Source organism: Monodelphis domestica, chromosome 2 (genome assembly GCF_027887165.1).
Source record: "Monodelphis domestica isolate mMonDom1 chromosome 2, mMonDom1.pri, whole genome shotgun sequence".
NCBI classification, from domain to species: Eukaryota; Metazoa; Chordata; class Mammalia; order Didelphimorphia; family Didelphidae; genus Monodelphis; species Monodelphis domestica.
In genome coordinates this window covers 495,089,639-495,115,822 of record NC_077228.1, presented here as the reverse complement: position 1 = coordinate 495,115,822, position 26,184 = coordinate 495,089,639, and the positions used below count along the sequence as shown (strand labels likewise).

At 38.1% G+C, this 26,184-nt stretch overlaps 1 protein-coding gene and 1 long non-coding RNA gene across 2 annotated transcripts; both read right to left on the bottom strand.

Moving 5' to 3' along the window:
• Window positions 1–2,267: 2,267 nt before the first annotated feature.
• LOC100013511 (histone H4) lies at window positions 2,268–2,691 on the bottom strand. The gene has a single exon (XM_016429137.2). The coding sequence runs from the start codon at window positions 2,647–2,649 to the stop codon at window positions 2,338–2,340; it is 312 nt and encodes a 103-aa protein (XP_016284623.1). The 5' UTR covers window positions 2,650–2,691; the 3' UTR covers window positions 2,268–2,337.
• Window positions 2,692–4,572: 1,881 nt separating this feature from the next.
• On the bottom strand, window positions 4,573–6,580 carry LOC107651016 (uncharacterized). Its single transcript, XR_001627322.2, has 3 exons — window positions 6,287–6,580; window positions 5,087–5,150; window positions 4,573–4,723 (listed from the first exon to the last, which is right to left on the bottom strand). It is a non-coding gene; the product is annotated as an uncharacterized LOC107651016 (long non-coding RNA).
• Between the last annotated feature and the right edge of the window lie 19,604 nt (window positions 6,581–26,184).

The window sequence follows — 26,184 nt, the reverse complement described above, 5'->3', positions numbered from 1 at the left end:
CACCATATACTCTTCTTTTCTCCCTAATTAAACTATGCACTCCTTGGGAACAAGATTGTCTTTTTCCTTTCTTTGTATCTCCACCATTTGGCATAATGCAAGGCATATAGTATGTTCACAATAAAGGCTTGTCGACAAATATTAATTGTCCCAACTCAGGCTTAGGAGTCTCAGAGCTGCTATGGAAATTAGGTGAAAGGACAGTGATCAGCTGGTACAAAGAAAGACCCTCAGAATCTGTATACTCATAGCCATAGAAGAATACTCTAAGAAAATAGAGCTGACTTTCCTGACACCACCACCTTTTTCTCCCTTCTCCACATAGGTCTCTAGGCTACTATTTGGTTTATTTGTCCTTTTAAGGCTGCATTAATGCTTGTCATAGGAGGGAAGAGTTGAGAGGCAGTAGTATGATTTATGCTAAGCCCTATTGTTGTGGAGGAATATGTATTCTTATTATAAATATCCTTGGTCTCACCGAAGGAGAGATACCACAGAGTATAGATTCCAATACACGATTAATGGACTCATCACTGGTGACTGTAGGACCTCACCAACTGTCAGAACTTTTTCCTTTGTTCCTCCTTCTAAGTTCTGGTCTCTTGCCCAACACCCTGCCTTGCCTGCACTCTAAGAGATCTCTTTATCAAATATCTTATTTTAAACAATATCTTAATCAATATCCTAAATTCCTTACTACAACTAAAAATGACAAAATTATTATATTGGAGAAGGATCTGCATGGGAAGCATGTCATTTGCCCAGGCTCCTCTTAGGTAAGCAGCGAATGTGGCAAATATCAAATGTTAGTCAGTTGGGGCATAGTACATATGGAGTGATAAACTCGACTTCCTGGAGTCAGAAGAATGGAGTTCAAATCCTGATGCAAATACTTTAGTTGTGTGATCCTGGTCAAATCACTTAACCTCTTTCTGATTCAATATCATCTGTAAAAAACAAATCTAATAATAATAATAATAATAATATAAAATAAATAAATAATACAATAATAATATAATATTAAAATATAATAATATGTTAATAGCACCTCTCGGGGTTGTTGAGGATCAAATGAGATTTTAAAACTTTAAAGTGCTGTATAAACGTTATTATTATTAATTTGGCTCCAAGATTAAAAAGAAAGGGGGGGGCACCTTAGTCATATCACTGCCTTGATAAAACTCTTGGATTAATAAGCATAGAGAGGTATATTAAAATCAGGAGGTATGGGAGGATTTCTATATTTCCATGGGAGGATCTTTCGTGTTTATTTAATGGTCTCCTACTCCAGAGAAGTGATTACTGTGATTGACTGGAACATAGATACCATACAGATACCATATCCTAGTAGGTCTGCATTTGGAGCAATAATCAGTCTATACTTGCATAGGGCTTCCCAGAGGGTTTAAAGATCCTATTACCTGGGAAGAGATACAAAGTATAACTGCTTCCATGGCTCAAAAGGAACAGTGATAGGGAAGATATAGAATAATGTTCTTCACATTTTTTATTCTTCCCCTTCTCTTAGAGTTCCTACCCCAAGCCCTCACATCCAGCCATCAAATTGATAAGCCTAAAATATCTGCTCGTCATTGACTTTTTCAAATCTTACGGCTTCCTTTTTACATCCATAACAATACTTGCCAATCTTGTATGTGATTCCCTTTCACCTCACTTTATTTCAGCTAACGAGACTGTTTCCTTCTACAATCATTCCACATCCCATGTTCCGCTTCTGGTGCCTTAGCTCAAAACCACCCCTCCCCCCCATTTAGAATGCATTCCCTCACCACCTCTGGCTTTCTTTCACCCTTTCTTCAAAGACCAGTTTAGGGGCAACTTCCTACCACAGGTCCTGAGGGGTTTAGTATCTCTAGCCGCCTCCTAGAAATGACCTTGTTTATTACTTAATTACTCTCTCTCCTACCTACGTTTCACCAGCGGGGAAGTATTAATTATCCAGTAACAAACAAAAACTTGCCCGCCAAATAGTTGCCTTTGTGGTAACAGCCAATAATAAGGAAGGAGTAGCATCTCCTCATTTGCATGACGCTAACGGCAACTGGAGCGCTGTCTACCCAATCAGAACACCGGACTGGGAACCCTCCCATTTCGGAGAGTATTAACAAAAGCCAACGAGAACCAAGAGCACATTTCCGAGTGAAATTTGGATTCGCCCCTAAACAGTAAAAATCTCTTAAGTGACGCAATTTGCAAACCAACCAAACCACTACCTGAATAAACTTGGCCGAGCGTTCAGCTCCTTTGAAAGATTCTGTGGTTGGCCCTGAAAAGGGCCTTTGGTTTTTCTTGGCGAACTTGCAAAATGCAGCTGGCTTAGCCGCCGAATCCGTAGAGGGTTCTACCCTGGCGCTTGAGCGCGTAGACCACGTCCATGGCGGTGACTGTCTTCCTCTTGGCGTGCTCCGTGTAGGTGACGGCGTCCCGGATCACGTTCTCCAGGAAGACTTTGAGCACGCCGCGGGTCTCCTCATAAATGAGCCCCGAGATACGCTTGACGCCGCCGCGCCGAGCCAAACGACGAATGGCTGGCTTGGTGATGCCCTGGATATTATCCCGGAGCACTTTCCTGTGCCGCTTGGCACCGCCTTTGCCTAAGCCCTTACCGCCTTTTCCTCGTCCAGACATATTCAGCACCAATTACAACTGCCCAAACCGGTGTTGCTCGAAAAGGAGTTAGTCCTTATATACAATGTAATCGGACCGGATTGAAAACAGGCAGTCTTAGTGCGCAAGACCTTACTGGCTCCTCCTCCCCCTAGAAGAGGGCATGGCACTGAACCATTTCCTTTTCTCTCCCTCCCCTTTCTACCCCTTCCCCCTTTTTGATCCTTTCCCTTTCTTTCCCCTCCCTTCTTTCTTTAGAAAGTGGGTTTCTAAAGGTTGAAGTCTCAACTCTAAGTTTTGGGGTATTTATAATATGAATCATCTCTTTTGAGATTTTTAATGTCATTTTATTGGTTAAAATTAATTTAAGAATTCGTTTTAGCAAAGGGAACATGCCATTCTCAAGCAAATTTCCAAAGTGTCATTTATTGGAATTTTAAAGAGAATGGATTGCACATTCAAAAACTTGTGCTTTTTGTCATTCAGTCAATCAGGGTCTGCTACTTGCCGGGGACTGTGCTAAGTGCTGGGGATGGAACGAAAGGCAAAAGACAGCCCCTGCCTTTGAGGAGCTCTGTCTAATGGAACAAACAACATGCAAACAATTATGTAGAAAAAAGCTGTGTACATGATAAATAGGAAATAATAAATACAGAGGAGGTTCTAGAACTAAGAGACCTTGGGAAAGGTTTTTTTTTTTTTTTTTGTAGATTCTGGGATTTTAATAGGACTTTGAAAGAAGCCAGAGAGGTAATAGAATTCAGTATGGTGGAGGGCGAGTATTCCAGGCGTCTGGGACAGCCTAGAAAATAGAGCTGAGAGATGGAAAGTTTTTGTTCATAGAAGAGCAAAGAGGACAGTGTCATTGGGGAAAGTTGGTACTGAAACCAGGCTGAAAAAGGTGGGGCATAGGAAAGACCTTGAATAACAAATAATTTTATTGTGGATCCAGTTTACCAATTACAAGAGCCGATTGTGTAGGGTAGTGAAAAGATCCCATCTGAATTTTAGAAAAATCACTTTGGCACCTGAATGGAAGATGAACTGAAGTGGCAGGCAGACTATTAAAATGGCCCAGATGTGGGGGCAGCTGGGTAGCTCAGTGGTTGCCTAGCCCTTACCACTCTTCTGCCTTGGAGCCAATTGACTGCAAGACGGAAGGTAAGAGTTTAAAAAAAATAACTAAAATCTTCCAAGACGGAAGGTAAGGGTTTAAAAAAAATAACTAAAATCTTCCAAGACGGAAGGTAAGGGTTTAAAAAAAAATGAAATAGCCCAGATGTAAGGAGCTGAAGGCCTGCACCAAAGTAGTGACAGTATAAGAGGAGAAAAGGAAATATATTGGAGCAATGTTGCATGGGGGCACAGGTAAAATCGTTGGGTCTTGGCCACAAATTGGATATGGGAGGATAGGTTGTGAGCTACTTGAGGGCAGTGATTGCCTTTTGCCTGTAGTTGTATTCCTAACACAGCACCATGCCTTGCACACAGTAGGTACTTAAATGTTTATTGATTATTGGGAGGTGGAAGGTAGGGAGGTGTTGAGGATGGCACCTAGATTGTGACAATGGGCATCTGAAAAGTTAGTGTTACCTTTAAGAGTAATAGGGAAGATTGGAAGAAGAAAGGGTTTAGAGGGAAAGATAATGTGTTTACTTTGGACATGTTGAGTTTAAGATGCTTACAGGCTATGTGGTTCACAATCTCTACTAGATAGTTGGAGATGTGAGATTGAAGCATTGGATAAATACTTTTGAGAACCATCAGTATAAAAATACTTTGTAGATATTGTGGGTTCAGCTCCAGACCACCTCATTAAAGGGAATATCACAATAAAGTCAGTGATGGGAATTTTTTGGTTACCCAGTACATATAAAAGTTATGTTTATACTATGTCATAGTCTATTAAGTATGCAATAGTATTATATCTAAAATATATGTATATCTTAATTAAAAATGCTTTATTGCTAAAAAAAATGCTATCCTCTGAGCCTTTATCCAGTTATGCCTTTTTGATGATAGTCTTACCTCATTGTTCATGGCTGCTGACTGATCAGAAAGTTGGTTGCTGAAAGCAGGGTAGCTGTGGCAATCTCTTAAAATAAGACAATAATAAAACTTACCACATCAACTGACTTTTCTCTTGAACACTTAGAATCCATTTTAGAATTATTAATTTGCCTAAATTCAATATTGTGTCCCAGGGAATAAAGAGGCCTGGAGAGAGAGAGAGAGAGAGAGAGAGAGAGAGAGAGAGAGAGAGAGAGAGAGAGAGAGAGAGAGGGAGGGAGAGAGAGAGAGGGAGGGAGAGAGGGAGAGGGAGAGGGAGAGGGAGAGAGAGAGAGAGAGAGAGAGAGAGAGAGAGAGAGAGAGAGAGAGAGAGAGAGAGAGAGAGAGAGAGAGAGAGAGAGAGAGAGAGAAGAGGACCCAGGACAAAGCCTCGATTAAGTTAACTAACCATTGTTTTCTGAATGAAGATCCAGCAAAAGAGAAGAACCAAGAAAGAGGTGTGTCCTGAAAACCTAAAGGGAAGAGGATGTTTGTCAGTGTCAAAGGATGTTAAGAATTCAAGAATGGTTGGTGGGTCTCAGTTTCCTTATCTGCAACATGAGGGGACTTCCAGGGTTTCCAGTTCTATTATACTGTAATTCAGTTACTTGAAATGACCTAGTCAGAATAGCTACTCTGCCTAGCTATGGTGCCAGTGGAAGTTAACCAGGCCTCCTTTTATAGATGAAAGAACTAACTTTGCCAGCAATGGCAAAAAGAATTTAGCAGATCTTTTAACCAAGCAGAATATGAAAGAAAAGGCCTGCTTCAAGAAGAAGCCTGAGGGCAAGCTAGGTGGCTAAGTGGATAGAAAGCAAGGTCTGGTGTCAGGAGGCCTTGTGTTCAAATCTAAACTTTTAGGCACATTCTAGTTGTGTGATCCTGGGCAAATCACTTAATCTCAATTCCCTAACCCTAATCCACTCTTCTGCTTGGAACCAAAATTTAGTATTAGTTCTAAGACAGACTTAAAAAGAATAATAAGAAACCTGAGTAAGAAAAAAAGAGAGTCCATGCTTGGGGACTTTATTAGAAGAACCTCTTGCTGCCCATTTTCTTCTTTTCCCTTTGGTATTTGAATACCAGTAGCAAAGGATTCCCTTATTACTTTAGTTTCCTCAATAGAAAAATGGGAATAATTATTATATGTCCTATGTGCTGCATAGCACGGCAGTAAAGATCAAATAGGGTCATATATAATTTGGTGTATGAGAGAGTAAGGTAAGAGCCCTGATAACAGGCTCAGAGATTTGGGACTGAAAGGGCCCTAAGAAGTCATGTCACACAACCAACCTCTTCATTGTACAGATGAAGAAAATGAGCCCCACAAAGCTTAAATGGCTTGCCTAAGATGCTCTCTATTTAGAGACAGAATGGCTTAGTGGAAACCCCAAGGCTTATACATAAATGATCTAGGACAGGACTTGGGATCAGGAGATCTAATTTTTATTCCTGATGGACCACTTCACTGGGATCTCAATGTTCTCATCCTCTGAAATAGGGATAATAATACCTATGGTGGGGAAAGGTTTTTTTTTTTTTTGTTTTGTTTTGTTTTAATTTTTCCCAAGAACTATAGACATGTGAACTCTTTTTTATTATTACTTACAAGTGGAACTTCATTGTCTCTAGAGTAAGCATTGGCTGATGGATTGGCTGGCTCTTTATGAAGTCTCCCCACTTCCGATTCCTGCTGGCACTTAAAAGAGATTCTGGCTGAGCAAACAATATGCGGCCTCAAGGGCCTCAGGTTGCCATGGTTACCACTCTGGGTACTACTGCAGCTGTTCCCTGCAGCAGAATATGACCCTTTAGGGTTGTTTTTTTTTTTTGCTAGAGTTCCATCTTCCTCCTTTAATTCATGTCTTTTAGAGGTAGAAGCTTTATTTTAAGGAAAATAGACTTAAAAGAATTCATTCAATTTTGCTTTCTTTTCCAAGAATCATTCTGAGCAGTTAAATTTTTTGAGAAGAAAGGCAAACACAGTCACTCTTTTGCTTACACGGAATTAGGATTTTATTGTTATTTTTGCTCTGAATTAGAAACATTTTTTTAAAAAGGGTTTTTAACATTATTTTCAGCCAGAAGAATCACTACAGTTTTTCTTTGTGTTTCCCTGAATTCCAGAATATCAGAGCTGGAAAGTGCCTTATCAGTGATCAAGCCTAATGCCTTCATTTTACAAATATGAAAACTAATACAAAAGGACTCATGTGAAAAAAATGTTTTATATGATTACAAGTGTAAAATTTATAGGAGTTTGCTTACTGCCTCAGAGAAGAAGAAGGAGAGGGAGAGTAAGAAAGAACCTGGAAATTACAATTTGAAAAAGTCACAAATGTTAACAATTGTTTTTTACCTGTAATGGGGAAAATAGAATATTATTAAAACAAAAATAACAGCAATGAAAAACCTTTGTTAAGGCCATACAGCTAACAAGTAGCTATGAGGTATAAGAACAGTTCTTATACCTCTATACTCTTCAAAAAGAGATCTTTTGGCTTCTGCAGCTTTGGATAATGAGAGAAACAATGTACTGCTTACTGTGCTGTGGGGAGCAGGGATTAATGGCAGGAAGGTGAGGTAGAGATAAGAGATGATAATGATGATGATAAAAAAATCATTTAGTATGAGGAAAATTATTTTTCTGTATCATTTGATTCTTAATATTAATCTGTTATATTGCTTTTAGTATCTAAACTTTTCCTCAATCTTTCACCAAACTTAAAAAGACATTTCCTGACAGTCTAGAAATGTCCTCAAATTCCTTGCCCTGAAACATCTTCTAAAATGGGCCTTTTACAGGGGGCAGCTGAATGACTCAGTGCATTGAGAGCCAGGCTCTGAAAGGGGGTAGTTCTGGCTTCAAATCTGATCTCCTGGGTAAATCACTTAATCCCAATTCCCTAACCATTATACATTTTCTACCTTGGAACCAATATACAGTATTGATTCTAAGGCAGGAGGTAGGGGTGAAGTGAGGTAAACTAAGTCAATGACCAGAAAAATCTGTTTTTTTCTAGGAAAATAGAATTCAGAAATGAGCTTTACTGTGAAGGTCAGTCAGCTCAGAATAGTTAGAATCCATGAGAAAATAACTCCCTTAGTGCCGGCAGCTGTGATAAGATACAAGGAATGCCTTGTACTCCATGTCACTGACTAATTTAGCTTCTAGATGAAAAGGCTGCTTGCTCCATGAAGGTTATGTCTCAAAATTAACATTGTTTGCTTTCTGTCTTGCACCCTATAAAAACTGCATTTTAACTTCAGTCTGGTGCAACTTTCACCTGGCCAGTTAGGTATGTATTATGAATAAATAATATTGGTTCCATTAATTGAACTTCTGGGTGTCCGGACTCACTTTATGAAATGCGCCACTTCAAGGGTTAAAAAAAATAAAAAATAAAATGGGCCTTTTTCAAAACAAGATTTTGAGTTATGTCTTCTCTGTAAGCAGAGCTGCCCTGAGCCAGAAATTCCTAGAAGTGGTAGGCTCTTCTTGTCCTTGATCTCTTCATTGAAATGAGGTATAGGGGCCAAAACTTAAAACAGACTCATCTAGATCTTCCCATTTAGATCCAAAGGTTACTGGAATCTTGGGACAAAAGCCTTCTTCACCCCAACATCATGAAGTAATTGGGGTGAGGTTGGAAAATATTAACCTCATTAGGTATCCAGCAATTAGAGATGTCTTTTGCTGTTTAGTGGAGATAGAATTTTCATGACTGTATTTAAAGTGTTCAAGACTGTATGATTTGGCTTTGATCACTGAGAGAGATCGCTGATCATTAATTTACTGATTCTTAGCCCAGTCAATAAATTGATTCTTCATATCCAAAACCCAATTTCTGAATCATTTTGTTTGCCATAAGTACCTTCTCCACACAACTCTGTAAAATATTGGACCTGTAACACTGGAAGTGATCTGAGAAAATGGATATCCTAGATAAGACTTATTTAGGATAAGAACTTCCCCTACGGAGGGTAGCTGGGTAGCTGGGTAGCTGGGTAGCTCAGTAGCTCAGTGGATTGAGAACCAGGACTAGAGACAGGAGGTCCTAGGTTTAAATCTGCCCTCAGTCACTTCCTAGCTGTGTGACTCTGGGCAAGTCCCTTGACCCTCATTGCCTAGCCCTTACCACTCTTCTGCCTTGGAGCAAGACGGAAGGTAAGGGTTTAAAAAAAAAAAAAGAATTACCTAGCTCTACCACCAACTAATGAGCTGTGTGACCTTGCTTAGTCACCTAATATCTCTTAGCCTTCTTTTCTCACATTGAAAATGAAGGGTTTGGGTATCTCTAAGGCTGCTTCTATCTCTCAAACTTTGATTTTATGCTATATGTTTCCAGGTCAGAAAATACATGCATTTTTTCTCCCATTGTGAAAAAATTCAAGAACTTTTTCTGTGGAATTATGAAATAAAATTTAGCCTCTTTTTAGTGCTTTTGAGTATCCCTGACTATTGTGAGTGGTACTAGGGGAAGGGGAATATTTTAGATTGATTACCTTTGAAGCCTTATTTACTTTAGATCAAATTTACTGATCTAGGCTGAAATCCAGAAAAGAAATTCAAATTTGTCTATGACTGGATAATTAGATATAAAACACTTTTCTTTTTCTTGACAGCTGACCTGTTCCTTATCCCTAGGAAGTAATAATTGGCTGCCTGTGATTCTTTGTTTCTTTTATATTCATCTTGCTAGAAACAGGGAAGAAGGAGACAAATGAATCTTTTATTAGAAGGTAGCAGTATGTGCTAAGAAAAGAAAAAGGATGAATTTATCTAAGAATCTTCCCACTGTACACAATTGAATAGCTTCCCAATTTGATAATTCAGTAGATTCATTAAGATATGGAAGGAACCCCAAAGAGATAATAAGGAAAAAGACTTGTACAAGAATATTCATAGCTGCACTCTTTGTGGTGGCCAAAAATTGGAAAATGAGGGGATGCCCATCAATTGGGGAATGGCTGAACAAATTGTGGTATATGTTGGTGATGGAATACTATTGTGCTAAAAGGAATAATAAAGTGGAGGAATTCCATGGGAACTGGAACAACCTCCAGGAAGTGATGCAGAGCGAAAGGAGCAGAACTAGGAGAACATTGTACACAGAGACTGATACACTGTGGTACAATTGAATGTAATGGACTTCTCCATTAGTGGCAATGCAGTGATCCTGAACAACTGGGAGGGATCTATGAGAAAGAACACTATCCACATTCAGAGGAAAAACTGTGGGAGTAGAAACATAGAAGAAAAACAACTGCTTGATTACATGTGTTGAGGGGATATGGCTGGGGATGTAGACTCTAAATGAGCATCCTAGTGCAAACATCAACAACATGGAAATAGGTTCTAATCAAGGTCATATGTAAAACCCAGTGGAATTGCTATGGGAAGGATAGGGGGGAGGGGAGGGAGGAATAGAATATGATTTTTGTCACCAAGGAATAATGTTTGAAATTGACCAAATAAATAAATAAATTTTTAAAAGACATGAAAGTAATTTAAAAATAAGCTTGAGTTTAGAATGGCACAAGAAGAAAAAAAAATCATTTAAAAAAATTGGATATGAACAAGGGGTTGTATCAGGGGAACAGCAACAAGATTTAGAGTCAGAGGACATGGGTTCAAATTACAACTTCTATGTGACCTGGGAAAAGTCACATCACCTCTCTGGGCCTTAGTTTTCTCAACTGTAAAATGAAGGAGTTGTAAATAGCTAGGATTTATCTGGTATTTTTGCAAAATGTATTAAAATATTATCTCATTTTATCCTGGCAATGACCCTAGAAGGAAGTGCTATTATTCTATTGATTTTACAGATGAGGAATCTGAGTCTGAGTGAAGAGAAATTTTTCAGTCCAGATTTGAACTCTGGTTTTCTGGACTTCAGGTTCAGTGCTTCATCTACTCTGCCACCTAGAAAAATGCTAAGTTCTCCTCCATTTCTTCCATTTAGAAATATATAATATCTGAATGTCAAGTTCAAACAAAAAAAAATGGAAATTGTTTCTCTGACCATAGGAGAATGAAAGCAACTTTGAAAATAGCCATTAAATTATTTTTTGTCTGAATGGCTCTGTTCTAGTCCTTGGCTTTTAGGAGCATCAGGATTACCTGTTGGACAAGAAGTTGCTAAGGCAACAACAGTGTTTGACAGCTATTTACTTTTGGGAAAATCTTCTGTTGTGCTTGAGTGATATCTTATTATGAAATCTACTTGTAGCTTCATAAATCTGTGAACTTAAAGTCCATTCCTATAAAGTGTTGGTCTTAGTACCATTTTTGGCTTATGTTATTATCAAAATTTTATAGCATGTTGTTTTTTCCCCCTATAAACCTGTAACCAAAAGACTGGGCAATGTTATGATTAAAATTCCATGGGGACTGAATTTTAATTTAAAAATTATTATTTATTAAATAGCAAAAAGCAGGTTAGAGAGAGGGAGAGAAAAAGTTATGAGGTGCTTGGCTGGCTATAGCTAGCTCTTGTTCAAAGCTAAGCAAGCCCAGAAAGGGTGCCTCCTAAGCACTGTCTCTGGAAAAAAAGACTGACTTTCTGTACTCTTCATCAGTTTATACTCTTTGGCATGTCCCTTTCCAGAGTCTCTCTGATTGGGTTACTCAGGCCTCAATCAAGACAAGAGGTGGGTCTTCTGGGTGCCAGGAGCAATCAAGTAGAGCCAAGGAGATGTGCATGTGCACTTTCCCTGACATGGTGCAATGTTTCCCAGCTTGAGACCGGAACTAACTGGTCTTATTATCTAAGAGCAGTCTTGTTTACAGATAAAACAAAGCTAGCTTTGTGCTTAGCCAGTTCCTCCCAAAGACAAAAGATACAGACAAAAATGGGATCTCCCCACCAGGGCCACCACATGGTGTTACAAGGGAATCACTTTAAAAGACTGATATATATTAATTTAAGGTCGCCAAGGAATCAGCTATGTAATTCCTAAATGAAAAACTCAAGTCAGCCGTCAGCCTTTTTTGGAGTTTAATTACAATAGGAGCAAGAAAGGAATTAGAGATATATATAGAGAGAGAAAGGGGAGAGAAGGGAATAGGGCTTAAATACCCCTTCTGTTTAGGCTGGGCCAAAAGGCCCAAGCCCTTAGATAGCTGGGGCAAAGAAAAGAGACCAGTCCCTATTACTCACGTGTCCAAAATGGAGAAACAGTCTCAGAGGCCCCCACCTTCAGCTTCCTTCAGAGCAAGCTTCCTCAGAGCCCAGGAACAACACCAACCCAAAAAATCCCCCCAACTCCTCGAGTCTCCAGACCCTCCTATCTTTAAGGAAACCATCCAAGTTGCCTCCCCTCAGTCCTCACATCTACCAATCACTCTTCATCAATTTCCCTGTCAATGGAGGCTCTCGCTTAACCCAGGACCGCCCAGAGGTTTCTGGCTTTTGCACATGTCTGTTGAAGGTCATATTTTTCAAATGATTAAATCTTTACTCTTTTGTTACAGCCCTTTCTAAATCCTGTTAACTTGAGTATGGTAGAGATTGGAATAATTAAATTTTGATCTAGGCTGCAGCCCTTACTCAATCCTATTAGGACTGAATAGGGTGATTTATTCCAAGTATCTCCATTGTATCAATTCTAAAATCAATCAAGACTCAAAGAAATTCCTGTTCTATGCTTAAGCATAGGTCAAAGTCCTTTCCATTGTTCAGCAAAGGGTTTCTGTCCTAAAGTAATCTTAAGAAGGGAAGAGAAGGAACCTCCCATGCCAATGGAGTTCCCATTCCAATAGACTATCAGTAAGAAATTTTCCAAGTATGAAATATCCCAATGGTGAAATTTTCAACAATTATAAGTCTAAGGAAATTTGAGGTTTACAATCCCCCCTGATGATCATTGGGAGACTAGTCTCCCCATTGATCATTTAACATAATCATTTTGTAGTTCTAAATTCACTTCTAACTAAAGATATACACAATATTCAATTTTCTAAGAGAAATTAGAATAGTGAGAGAGGAAATAGAAAAGAAAAGAAAGCAAAACCAATGTTTGCTAGGCGCATTGACAGAAAGCCAAATTAGGGGCAGTCCCTTTTGGCATAAATGTTACAATAAATGTTCAATCAAAAGTTCAGTCCAATCAATCACATCCAAAGTTCATTCTTGATCTTCTTGATGAAGTGTAGGTTTTTGGCATCTTTCTGCAACAGTTCATTCTCTGGATATAAAAGTTTCAAGCTTCTTTCTTGAAGATCTTTTCTCGAACAAAATCAAAATCTTTGAAAATTTTTTATAACAGTAAAATCTTAAACAAAAGTCTTGGATTTTTATAAAAATAAAATCTCAAACAAAAAAAAAATTCAAAAATTCTTAGATTTTAAATTAAAATACAATCCCCCCTGAAGTAAGTATTTAAAAAAAATATCAAGTTTAGCTCAGAATGCAATGTTCAGTTATGGGGGTGTATGTGTCAATTATCAAAAGAATAGAAAAATAATCAAAAACATAAGAAAAATTCAAAATAGGCCTTGTATAGGTCCAGTTTAAAGTAATTTCTATCCCACAAGTATGTAGGACAGAATACAGTAATATTTCACTTAGCCATTTGTAGCCAAGACTACAGGAAGTTGCCATAATATAAGAAGGAAAGAATTAGAATTCTATTTTGATGGGGAAATGTCATTCCCTTGTCTGATTTTTTTTTTCAGAGATATAGGGAGCCAGCATGATAGTCAAGCTTTGTACTTGTTTGAGTACTTCAAAAGGAGTATAGATACAAGGAAGTCCTACGACTTAAACATAAGTTAAGCGTCGCAACCTTGAGTCTCACTTTAATATTTCATGTGTGCTCTATTGGCACTATTCAGGTTTAGTCTGTGCTCCTTGTTTTTATCCCTTTTCCTGGAATCAGACACAAACATTAATCACAGTCCTATAATATTTTATCAATAAATGGCAGGTTCCCATAGTTTAAAGCTTTTAGGCATATATTGATATTATAGCAAGAGTATATATATTAACTTGTATTACTGCAGGGAAAAAAATAATATTAATATTAATTATGTGTACCTTCAGTACAAAAAAATGAGAAAAAAATCAAATATTCTGATCAAAAAATAAAAAGAAATAAGAAAAAATAAGGAAAAAAAATCAGTAATTCAATATATTCTTGAAAAAAAAACATCCATTTGTCTATGGATTATTATCTCCAATTCATATGATAAGATAGAGTCACAATTCATATGATAGGATAGAGTCAATCAGTCTCAGCAGAAGATGCTTTCTTCACATGTGAGCAGTGAATCCAAGAGTCTCTTTCTCCAATCTTTATAGATGTTGGAGTAGTTAATAATATTTGGAATGGTCCTTCCCATGAAGGTTGAGTTGCTCCAGTTCGCTTGAAATTCTTGATATAAACTTTATCTCCTGGGTTCAGGTCATGCAGAGAAAAGTCTAATGGTCCAGCTTGTACTGCAGCTCCGGATTCATGAAGTTCACGTAGTTTGTGCTGTAACTCCTGTATATAGGAAGCAATAGTAATATCTCCCCCTAATAGCGATGTATAAGCCGGGGAGAAAGGCTTAGCCTGTATAGGCGGATGTCCAAAAAGCATCTCAAATGGTGAAATATGTAAGTCTCCTCTAGGCCTGCTTCTAAGATAAAATAGGGCCAGAGGGAGAATTTCAGGCCATTTTAAATGGGTCTCAGTGCATAATTTGCCAATCATAGTCTTAAGTTCTTTATTCATCTTTCCTACTATTTGGAGAGGAGAAAAAAACTGAAAAAGGTTAATTAATATCAACAAAATCAATACAATCTAAGAAGAATCATCTTTATTATACTGGGAAGTTCCCTGGGCACCCTCCTGAAGGGCACCTCTCTGAGGGTCATTAGTACCTCGAGTAATTTTTGGACGAGCGCCATTTCTCATATATTGTTGAGTATTATCATTAAAATTTTCTTCAATTTGAGCATTGTCATTAAATTCCCAATTCCTATTTCTATAATTCTGGTTTCTAAAGCTCTTATTTCTATATTCATTATAGTTATTTCCATAGTCATTATTATAATTTCTAGAATTTTGGTTTCTATAACCATTATCATAATTTCTATAGTTATTATTTCTAAAACTATTATTAAACTGTGTATTCCTTCCAAACATCTTAAGAAAGGTTCTACATTCCATCATTTTGTGGCCCTTCTTCTCACAGAAGTGGCAAGTAATGGATTGATAATTGGATTTCTGGAGAGGGGCAATTGTCGTTGGTTCATTATCATGCCCACTTTCTAATTTAGTTATCCTATCTATTACACATCTCATTTTTTTCTTCATTTCCTCCATGTCATCATTATTCTCTTTCTCCTTTTCTTCGTTTCCCTTAAAAACATATATAGCTGTTTTTCGCAATTCTTCAAGGTCCATATCTGACCATCTTGGGCATTGTGTTTTAAAATAATTTTGAATTACTTTGCAAGAATTATTTACAAAGATTCTTCTAACTTGTCTTAAACTATTCTCTTTATTTAAGTCCCAATCTAAGTATCTGTCCCCAAACTCGATAATTCTGTCCATAAATCTGGAGGGTGTTTCGTTTTCCTTTTGCTTAATTTTTTCCAGTTCCATCCACTTATCTGTACTGTCCGCACATTCCTTCATGGCCGTGAGGATGGCCTCTCTACAACGGTATAGTTGTAGATAGTCCTCAGGATTATTATAGTCCCATTCGGGATCCTGAGATGGCCAATGTGCTGCATTACGCCCCTGGGTTTTGTTGACATGAGCAATTATTTTATTTTTTTCACGTTCACTTAAAAAAGCCTGTAGTAAGCTCTCAACGTCCTTGTAAGACGGATTATATTGAAAAAATATGTCTCCCATCTTTTTTGTTACTAGAAAAGGATCTTGTTCATATGTGGGGATATTTCGTGTAAATTCATTTATTTCTTGGGGAGTAAACGGTATCCTATGTCTTAAAGTCACCACATCCCCATTTCGTCCTATTTCAGGTACTTCTCTTAGAGGAAACAGGCCTCTAGTTGAATTTTGCACCTGTGGGTCAGTTTGACAAGGACAGGTTTCTCTAGGAGGACAAGATCTCCCTTGCATTGGAATTTGGTTTTCTGTAGGAGAAGGAACATGAGAAGCTGGGATTGCAGGGGAAGGGTTTTGGGGATTAAATTCAGACAAGATTTGCACTGCACGAGAGAAGCAGTCTGTTAACTGGGCTATAGGGAAGGTGTTTTCCATCTCTATTTCAGGGAAGGAAATTTCCTCATTCAAAGGTTCAGAAACAGGTCTGTTTCTGGTAGAGTGGGTGTTTGCCCATTGATCCTGTAAGAAACATTTTAGATCTTCTAATTGGGCTTGCATTTTATCCTCAATTTTTCCTATTTTATCTTCCATATCTCCCATTTTATCCTCAATATTTCCTATTTTATTCTCAATATTTCCTATTTTATCCTCAAGTTTTTCTATTTTATTCTCAATATTTCCTATTTTATCCTCAATTTTTTCTATTGTATCCTCAATTTTTTCTATTTTATCCTCAATTTTTTCTATTTTATCCTCAACATTTTCTATTTTATCCTCAATATTTTCTATTTTATCCTCATTTTGTTTTATTTTATCCTCATTTTGTTTTATTTTATCCTCATTTTGTTTTATTTTATCCTCATTTTGTTTTATTTTATCCTCAATATTTTTTATTTTTTCATCTCTAAATATAGTATTGAGGAGTACAAAAATGACAGTACCTATTAATATAAAAATTTGGAGGTATCCTTCATTCCTCAATGCCCCTACTTCTTCAGCTGCCATATAATTGTCAAAGAATGTAGTACTCATTTTTATATGTATATTTTGTAATTTCACAAAACACGTGGGGAGCAGGGCAAAGCAACAAACTTTCCACAGGGTTTTTTTTTTTTTTTAATCCAGGAAGTTGTTCCTTAAGGGAAAGGATATTTAGAAACAGTTCTTCCAGCCAGGACTTTAGAGTCCTGTTGCTGAGATTTAAAAACAGCTGTTTTCTGTCTATCAGAGTCACACAGCTGGGAAGTATCTGAGGTCCGATTTGAACCCAGGACCTTCTGCCTCTAGGGCTGGCTCTCAATCCGCTGAGCTACCCAGCTGTCCCTTAAGATTAAAGGGGAGAAAAAGAAAAAACTGCTGATTCCAATTTAACTTAAGGAGAAAAGAGAAAAAATTTTTTATACTCACGTGTTCTAGCAGCTGTGTCTTTAAGCCAAGTTTTTTTTTTTAAAAAAAAAAAGGACTAAGTGGTGAAACAGTATAGTAAAAAGGCAAGGAAAAAGTTTTATTGAAAGGATTCTTTAGACTCCCGTGTGGTCAGCCACAATGTTACAAGGGAATCACTTTAAAAGACTGATATATATTAATTTAAGGTCGCCAAGGAATCAGCTATGTAATTCCTAAATGAAAAACTCAAGTCAGCCGTCAGCCTTTTTTGGAGTTTAATTACAATAGGAGCAAGAAAGGAATTAGAGATATATATAGAGAGAGAAAGGGGAGAGAAGGGAATAGGGCTTAAATACCCCTTCTGTTTAGGCTGGGCCAAAAGGCCCAAGCCCTTAGATAGCTGGGGCAAAGAAAAGAGACCAGTCCCTATTACTCACGTGTCCAAAATGGAGAAACAGTCTCAGAGGCCCCCACCTTCAGCTTCCTTCAGAGCAAGCTTCCTCAGAGCCCAGGAACAACACCAACCCAAAAAATCCCCCCAACTCCTCGAGTCTCCAGACCCTCCTATCTTTAAGGAAACCATCCAAGTTGCCTCCCCTCAGTCCTCACATCTACCAATCACTCTTCATCAATTTCCCTGTCAATGGAGGCTCTCGCTTAACCCAGGACCGCCCAGAGGTTTCTGGCTTTTGCACATGTCTGTTGAAGGTCATATTTTCCAATGATTAAATCTATACTCCTTTGCTACAGCCCTTTCTAAATCCTGTTAACTTGAGTATGGTAGAGATTGGAATAATTAAATTTTGATCTAGGCTGCAGCCCTTACTCAATCCTATTAGGACTGAATAGGGTGATTTATTCCAAGTATCTCCATTGTATCAATTCTAAAATCAATCAAGACTCAAAGAAATTCCTGTTCTATGCTTAAGCATAGGTCAAAGTCCTTTCCATTGTTCAGCAAAGGGTTTCTGTCCTAAAGTAATCTTAAAAAGGGAAGAGAAGGAACCTCCCATGCCAATGGAGTTCCCATTCCAATAGACTATCAGTAAGAAATTTTCCAAGTATGAAATATCCCAATGGTGAAATTTTCAACAATTATAAGTCTAAGGAAATTTGAGGTTTACAATGGGCAGAAGCCAGTTCTTGTAGCCTCAGTCTAAAAATCAAAGCATTTAAACTTTAAAATCAAGCAGGTTTTTGGGGGGCCAAAAAATGTGTAAATTAATATTAACTCCCCACACCCACTTACCAGGTTAAAGGACTTGGAGACTTTGTGGATTATTATTGAATGTCCTTGATGCTTGTGAACATAGATTGAGTGTTATCAGGGGTGATTTGATTGGGTCAGGCCTCAATAGTGTTGTAAGGCATTTTAACAGGAGCAAGCTGAAAGCAGAAGATCCTACAGGCTAACATTCTGGAACTCCACTCAGGAGCTGAGAGTCAGTTCAGACTGCCAGTTGGCTCTCTGGGAAGGAGATAGGGAGTGAGTGGAGTTGGCTCTCTCTGAAGAAGGAGACTTTGAAGCTGCCAGGAGATTGGACCTTCCTTCAATCAATGGTTGAGTGAGTGATTACATTACATCTGTGGAAGTCGTGTGTGTTAAATCATCATTCCCCTCTTGATCCTGCAATGCTAGTCTTCCTACTGGGACTTCTGCTAGACCCAAAGAGGATTCCAGTTTTGTAAGATTTACTTTGGCCCATGTTCTTGCTCCTACCAACTCCTCCCTAATCTTACATAGTAATTAAGGCATTAGTTTAGAATCATTATAGAAAGTTGTTAGGGGTTTAGTCTCTGATTTGGGTGTAAAATTAGATATTCCCTGATTCCCTTTCCCTTCTTCCTTTAGTTTAAATAAAACTGTTTTGTTAAATATTTATAGTTTTGACCGCTTATTCTATACACCTATTTCAATAGACAGTTATGTGAATTTTAGATTTACTCTACCCTGCTTAGTCTAACAAAACAGGAATGTCTACACCCCTACTTAAGGATTAAGTATTGAGAAGGATGGACTGTGACAGACATGTGCTAGCAAATGACAAATCAGAAACAACTGACAGACCCCTGGGCTGTCCTAAGTCATGCTTAAGCTACCATTGGTACATGTGAGATACAGGAAAGTGATGTAAAAATGGTCTATATATTTCACATCACTTCTTCTCTTGGCCTCTTTTTGCGGAGAGGTGGCTGGCGGCAGCATGCGGAATGTCTTGGCATCTGTAAAAATGGAGACTTGAATCCAGGACTTCAATCCCCAGAAGTCCTTGCTCTACTTCCCCAGAAGTCCTTGCTCCACTTCCTCAGAATGCTTTGTAATATCACTGAATTCTCATCAGGGCCGAGATCGAGATGGGGTATTTAACCTGATTGGAAAGGCTTCTGGGCTCTCTTCTCTTTCCTGTTGCTGCTTCCAAGCAGACACATCTCTTTTCATAATGTAGGTGAGGTTGTGTCTAGGCTTCTCTGGACCTAGACACGTGTTTTCTTATTCTGTAATTTTCTTTAATCCTTAACCTTTAATAAACCTCTAAAAATATAATACTCCTTGCAGAGAGAAACTAATTTCTCCCTACCTCAGTTTCCCTAAATTTTAACTGTTACAGTTATGGCGACCACGAAGGGATGAGAACTTCTCAAAATTTTTAGCATAGAAATTTTTTTAAGCCACGTTTCTCCAAGATGCTTTTTTAGAAAACCATCTTGATCAGCTCCTACCGGTAGCCATCCTCTTCGGACCTTCTTGATTTAATATCAGTAACCTGGTCACAGCCCTTCCAGCCCGGCTACTGTTGCCTGTAATCGAGACCTGTTTGATTGATATTGCTCACCTAGTCCCTGTCCTGCCCACCCCAGCGGCCCGCTCCGACTCTGGCTCCTGCTCCTGGCCTCTCCGTTCTCACCTGGTGCCTGCTCTCCCGGCCCTGCCTGCCTGTGTTCCTGCCTGCAACCATCTGCTGGCCACTGCCTGCCTGTTTCTGAACCCCAGACCTTTGCACATGACCCCAACCGGCTCATCACCCAGGCTGCTGGTAGCGACCCAGTTTCTACAGGATCAAAAACCAGCTGGTAACAAACGGGGTAATTTTCCCTTAATCTAAGCCTCCATGTGGACAGGGGTATTGACCACGTGGGTGGATCATAGGAGGGGAGAGAGAAAAGGGAGAGGAGAAGAAAGAGACTTACGAACAGGAACTTAAAAGCATGGCTATTTTACAAGGATATCTTTTAATTGCATTAATCCTTTTATTGACTTCACCTGCTTGTCAGGGAAAATATTCAGCTCTGTACAACCTTTTAGCTAACTTTGGGGAAGCAGGTGGGTGTCTCAGTGAACTGAGAGCCAGGCCTAGAGATGGGAGGTCCTAGGTTCAAATCTGTCCTCAGATACTTCCCAGCTGTGTAGCTCTGGATGGGTCACTCCATTGCTTAGCCCTTATCAATTTGCCTTTGGACAATAGACATCTAAATGTATAACAAACCCAAAGAACTTTAAAGACTGGAGGTTATATATTTTAAGGGATTTCAGACTCCAATGGTTTATAAAAAAATCTCTATATTCTATTGCATTTTACTGATTGCTTTGTTTAAGGTTTAACTTTGTGATTTTAAATTCATATATTACTGCATTCAATATTATTCTGTTACACTGAATCATTTTAATGTACTGAGTTTAACTGTTAAATTCTGGTGCTTTTCCTCTATAACTATATTGAACAAATATCATTGTAATTAAGCCCATATATGAAAACAGTCTTTCTATTTTTGACTATGTAAATTGTCACATAGAGGATAGATGGACTCCATCAGAACTGGTTATAATTATATAACTACCTTTAGAAAATTTACTGTGCTAAATATCTCAATTGATTTTTTTTTTAAACATGATTCTTGGAATTTTTTTTTACAATCTCTGGTCATTTTTGCTTTCCCCAACCACGAGGTAAGGCCCATTCTAGTAGCTGAAGTAAAATACATTTTATAACCCCCAACAGTCCCACATTTCTAAATATGTGAATGGAAGTTGGGGCAGTTAATCTCAGGGCATTTGTACCCCTAAAAAAGCCTCAAAAAAAAAGAGCATCCCTCATTTATACTCTTCAGCTTACTACTTTACTTCCACCAGAATGAGATTTCTTGATGATGTTCTAAACCCAAAATGGGTTTTGCTTTGTTTAAAAATATGTTTATTACCAAGGTTGAAAGATTGCTACGTTTGTAAAAATTGTGACAAATATCCATCAATTCATAGGCTTTTAAATGCCATACAGCAACTCATGTAAAAAGGATTGTGTGTTTGTTTGCTATTGTAATTAATTGGGCTATTGAGAATGTTGGGGATATTGATAACTACATATTTGTACTACTGTTCTTTAACAATGAAAAATATAACCGTGTTCAATTCATTTGCTCATACTTACAGTGGATCATGGCCAGATGAGAAGAGGAAATGGATCTCATTTTTTGTGAGAAACCCTTGCATTCTATATTTTCTTAGCTGGCACAGCGTGTCAATGATTATAAGCTACATTTTTTATTTTTAAAGCTCTTTTATTATTATATTTTTCTTGCATGTGCAATATACTATTTGTTTTTTTTAATTTTTTCTCTCCTTTTTATATTTGAAGCACATGTCACCAGCATTAAGATTTTTTTTAACTTTTTGACTTTTCAGTACTATAAGTTTAAAATACATTTGTCAATGCATGCCCAAAAAGCTACAGACTATAAAAATGATGCCACTAATTATTAAAAAAAAATGGGACTTTGCTTAATGATTCTGTCTGATTTCAGGACAAGATATACATAAAAGAGCCATTGCACAGGGCCAAAGAAAACCCAAACCAGGATGGATTGATGCACTTCTAGGCCAATGCAAAGGTTTTGAACCTAGTGTGAATACTCGAGGTTACTGTGTTTAACTTTGTTAGACATAGGCTTTCCTTGTGTCCACACTCACTCTGAAAATACTCACAGATGAGTATCCCCAAAACCTTGGCTCCTATAATCTGGTCCCCTTTTCTGTCTTTCATAGTGTGGTACCTTTCTGTAGTCCTGGCTATTGACTGGGTAAATGCATTATTGCTTAGATCATTTTAATTGGGCCCTGATTCAAGGACCTGTTATAGATTTATTTTTCTTTTACTTAGAATTTTTACACATAAGACTTTGATAGTCTATATTTTCATCCAGTATTTTCTTTTTTCTTTGGATTTTTCTGATGTCTTTTTAATTTCTCTTACCAATTGATTCATATACCTCATACCTCAGTCATGCATCCCTAAGTGATCCTGTATTTTTCAATCACCCTCTTAATGGGGGAATGTAAAAATATCATTATTTTAAATTGCAAAGTTTAAATTCCTTTTGAGAAGAATTTTAGGTAAAGAAAGATGCTACTTCCCTGAATCCAGAAACTGAACTGTTGGAGAAGACACCATGAAGATTCCTCCAGATCACAAGCTGCACAAAAAAGAAATCCAAATTGAACTTTGGGTGTAGTTGACTGAACATTTATTTGTATGTATACTTTCATGCCAAAGGGGACTGCCTCCTAACTGGCTTTTTGTCAATGCGTCCAACAATTATTGTTTTTTTGGTTTGTTTGTTTGTTTTGCTCTTATCCTCAAATTATTGTAATTTTAAAATTGATTATGTTTTTATGATCCTTTGGGGAAGTTCTTCTTCCCAGAGGATCAAATAGAGAAATCTAAAAATGGAGACTTGAATCCAGGACTTCAATCCCCAGAAGTCCTTGCTCTACTTCCCCAGAAGTCCTTGCTCCACTTCCTCAGAATGCTTTGTAATATCACTGAATTCTCATCAGGGCCGAGATCGAGATGGGGTATTTAACCTGATTGGAAAGGCTTCTGGGCTCTCTTCTCTTTCCTGTTGCTGCTTCCAAGCAGACACATCTCTTTTCATAATGTAGGTGAGGTTGTGTCTAGGCCTCTCTGGGCCTAGACACGTGTTTTCTTATTCTGTAATTTTCTTTAATCCTTAACCTTTAATAAACCTCTAAAAATATAATACTCCTTGCAGAGAGAAACTAATTTCTCCCTACCTCAGTTTCCCTAAATTTTAACTGTTACATATCTTGGCGTAGTGACAGCTATTGTCGGGGTTTGGTAGTGAGAGTCCTTGATACACTACTGGGGGGAATTAGGAACCTAGTTCAGGTGAGGTATCTTCTCTGAGCTCTCTCAGAGTTTAGGCTGATTCCTTTCTCCTTTACCTTCTAAAACACTATCCTTTTAGGAAGTCTCTAATCTTCTGAAAAGACCTCCTGGCAGAGGTCTTTGAAACTCCCCCTGGCACAGGCTAGGCTGGAGAGATCCTATGCCCTTTCCTTCTCTCTTCTTCTTAATTCCTTCCCTCTATATTAATTAAACCACCATAAAATTTCCAAACTGACTTGGGTATTTTATTTGGAATTTTCCCTGGTGACCAATTAAATTTAGATTAAGTCACAACCCTAAAATTTCCCCTTACAGTTAGATCTTTCAGAGAGTCAAAGATATCCAGGGAAAACTGAACAAAGACTAGAGATTAAGACCAGAGACTCTCAGAGTTTAGTTCTTGTAGACATTCCTCTAGGAATAACACTTAGTTAAGTCTTAGAGACAGTAGCTGTTTAAAAGCCATACAAGGGCCTCTCAGCCTGAAAGCTGGAAGTAGCCTGGGGCAGCAGATAGATGGCAAAACTTCTTAGACCTTGACTTTCCCAACTGGGTTGTGGAGAGATTGTCAAAATCTTTCTGCCCCAGAGTCAATAGCTAAAAAAAAAGGAAAAATATGTGGCCCTGTGAGAGAAGGAAACCTCACAGCCTGAATGGTGGCAGTTGGGAAAATGTATGATAATATTTTTAAGGGAATCCAGGATGGGAACAAAATGAACCAAATTGTAAATTTCTTTATAGGTGGAGGGTTAAGTCCAAGAGAATGATTATTGCAAAGTCTCTCAAAATTTAACAGTCCAGATAAACCCAGGTTAATAAAGTTCTGAAATCTTACTACCTTATATTTGTAGAACTGTATTAGCTAGTTCTCTCTTTCTTTTGTGAAAATTTAACACTAGCCTAACTAATCCCTTTCTTTGGCACCCCAAGGCAAACTTCTGATTTTAAAAAGGGAGAAAGGCTTACTATAAAAATTGAAGTGCAACTCTGCTTCTTTCCTCACAGTCTGGTTGAATAAGAATGCAAAGTCTATTTAAAAGCTACTTAAGTTTTGGGGTAAAGGAAAGAGAGTGGTAGTCATTCTCACTCTGCTACCATTCTCAAGGTCTCCTGACTCCTCCAGAAGACTCTTGCCCAGAGTTAGCTTAGAGTTTCAGGAGGAAGTGGGTGCTTGCCTCTTGGAGGAGGCTTGCTAAGGGAATGGTCACCCATAAATGGTTAGAGGCCTTTTCTTTCTCTGACCTACAGTTTAGTCTCTTTCCCCTCTCTAGCTCATCTGCTAAATAATGGCCAAACTATTCTTTCTAAAATGCAGCTTTGATTATATACTCTCACCCACCTGCTCTAGCAAACCTCCCCACCCCACCCCAGAAAAGCTTTAATGGATCCCATTTGACTATAGAATCAGGCCCAAATTTTATACCACCATTCAGAATTTTCCACAATTTAGTTCTATCCTGCTTTTCTAGCCTCATTTTCAGTTACAGGGAAATGCTTCTCATCAAAATGGACCATCCACCCTGGCCATCTGCTTGCCACATATTTTGTCCTTGTTCCCTAGGAACCACTAGGTATTCGGAGATTACTGCCCTAAGGCCTTCCTGGCCTGAATGCTCAATCAGCCAGTATGAAAGCATATGGTCCCCTGTACCTAGATAGATCCAAACCACTTCAGCTTTCTCTTTGTCATCAGCTCTGATAGTTTAAAAGTTATCACCTACTCTCCAACTTACGCTCTGGGGACAATAATTAAATCAGCATTACCATCATTTCTAAAAAGGGTATGATAATCAACTACTCTGTCTCCATCCCCCATCCTTGTGACTTGCTAAACCAAAATACCCTTGCATGGTTACTTTTTCCTACTTTATTTCTAATTTCCTACTGTGAGAATATAATACACTTAAAAGAAGAGACTGTTTGGCTTTTGTATTTGTAAACCTAGAACTTAGCCCATTTTTGGATGTATAGTGATGAGCATTTAATAATTTTCATTTATTCATTTATGAGATCACCATTTTAGAGCTAGAAGGGGGCCTTAGATCTAGTTCAATCTCGTTTAATAGCTCTGAAAACTGAGATAAAATCTTTAAGTGACTTGTCCAAACAAAGACATAGAAATTCAATTCCCAGAATTCTCTAGGACTCTTCTACCTTCTCAGTTGTCCAATCTAAGTCAAACTTCCTATTCTCCATGCTTTTTTTTTTCCTTTTCATTTCATCTTCTCAGTCTAGAATGCACTCATGGCTTCTGACTACTGTTAACTGGGGGAAAAAAAAACACAGAACTATAAAATTGTCAGAAAAACCACTCTTTAATTAAGGAAAGGGGTTCAGTGCTTTACGCAAAGCCTCCACACACATACAGAGTTACAATGGTAACAAAAGAAAATGAGGAGTTCCAGACAGGGATAGCAGTGAGGGGCTGATTCTTTACAATGTACACAAAAGGGAAAGGATCCAGACAAGGATTGAAACCATTGGGACAAAAGAGATACTTATAGCCCTCCAGACTTAAACTCTTTGAAGGTCTATTGTTAGTCTGAGACTAGTGAAATTGGACTTTCTCTCTGGGAGGAACTCTCATGTGACAAGGTCAACCCTGGGTCTTTCACCTTTAAGCTAAATAAATTGGGGGTTGGGGTCATTAAATATTTCTAGGCTACAAGTTGGGGGGGGGGTGCTTCTAGATTCTACCCTCTCATCATAAACCTGCTCAAATGGAAACATGGACCCTTTCCAGGCCACTCTTTTCAAGATCTTTCCTTTCTTAGTGCTTTAACATTTGGCAATTAATCACACTGCTATGCAATAACCTTTGTACTGCTGAAATTAACTGGGTTTTGTATTGTATATTTTTATTTAATAGAGGTAACGGGATATAATTGACCAAAGGATGGTCTTGTAGTTAGGAAACCTGGGTTCAAATCCTGTCTCTGACATATATAAGCTGTATAATTATGGCTAAGTCATTTGACCACTTAGTGCTCTAGACACCTTTTGAGTTGTTGCTATACACCATATTTGCCTTAACTAAAGGAGTTTCCATGTAGGAAATTCCCTACACTGATTAAATCACAGGTTCAGAGTTCCTGCCTCACTCCCTAAGCCCTCAAACTCCCCTTAATTTAGATTTGATTATTTCATGATTATG

Bases quoted from the DNA above. Each gene is read 5' to 3' on its own strand.
- LOC100013511 (XM_016429137.2), bottom strand. From the start codon at position 2,649: ATGTCTGGACGAGGAAAAGGCGGTAAGGGCTTAGGCAAAGGCGGTGCC.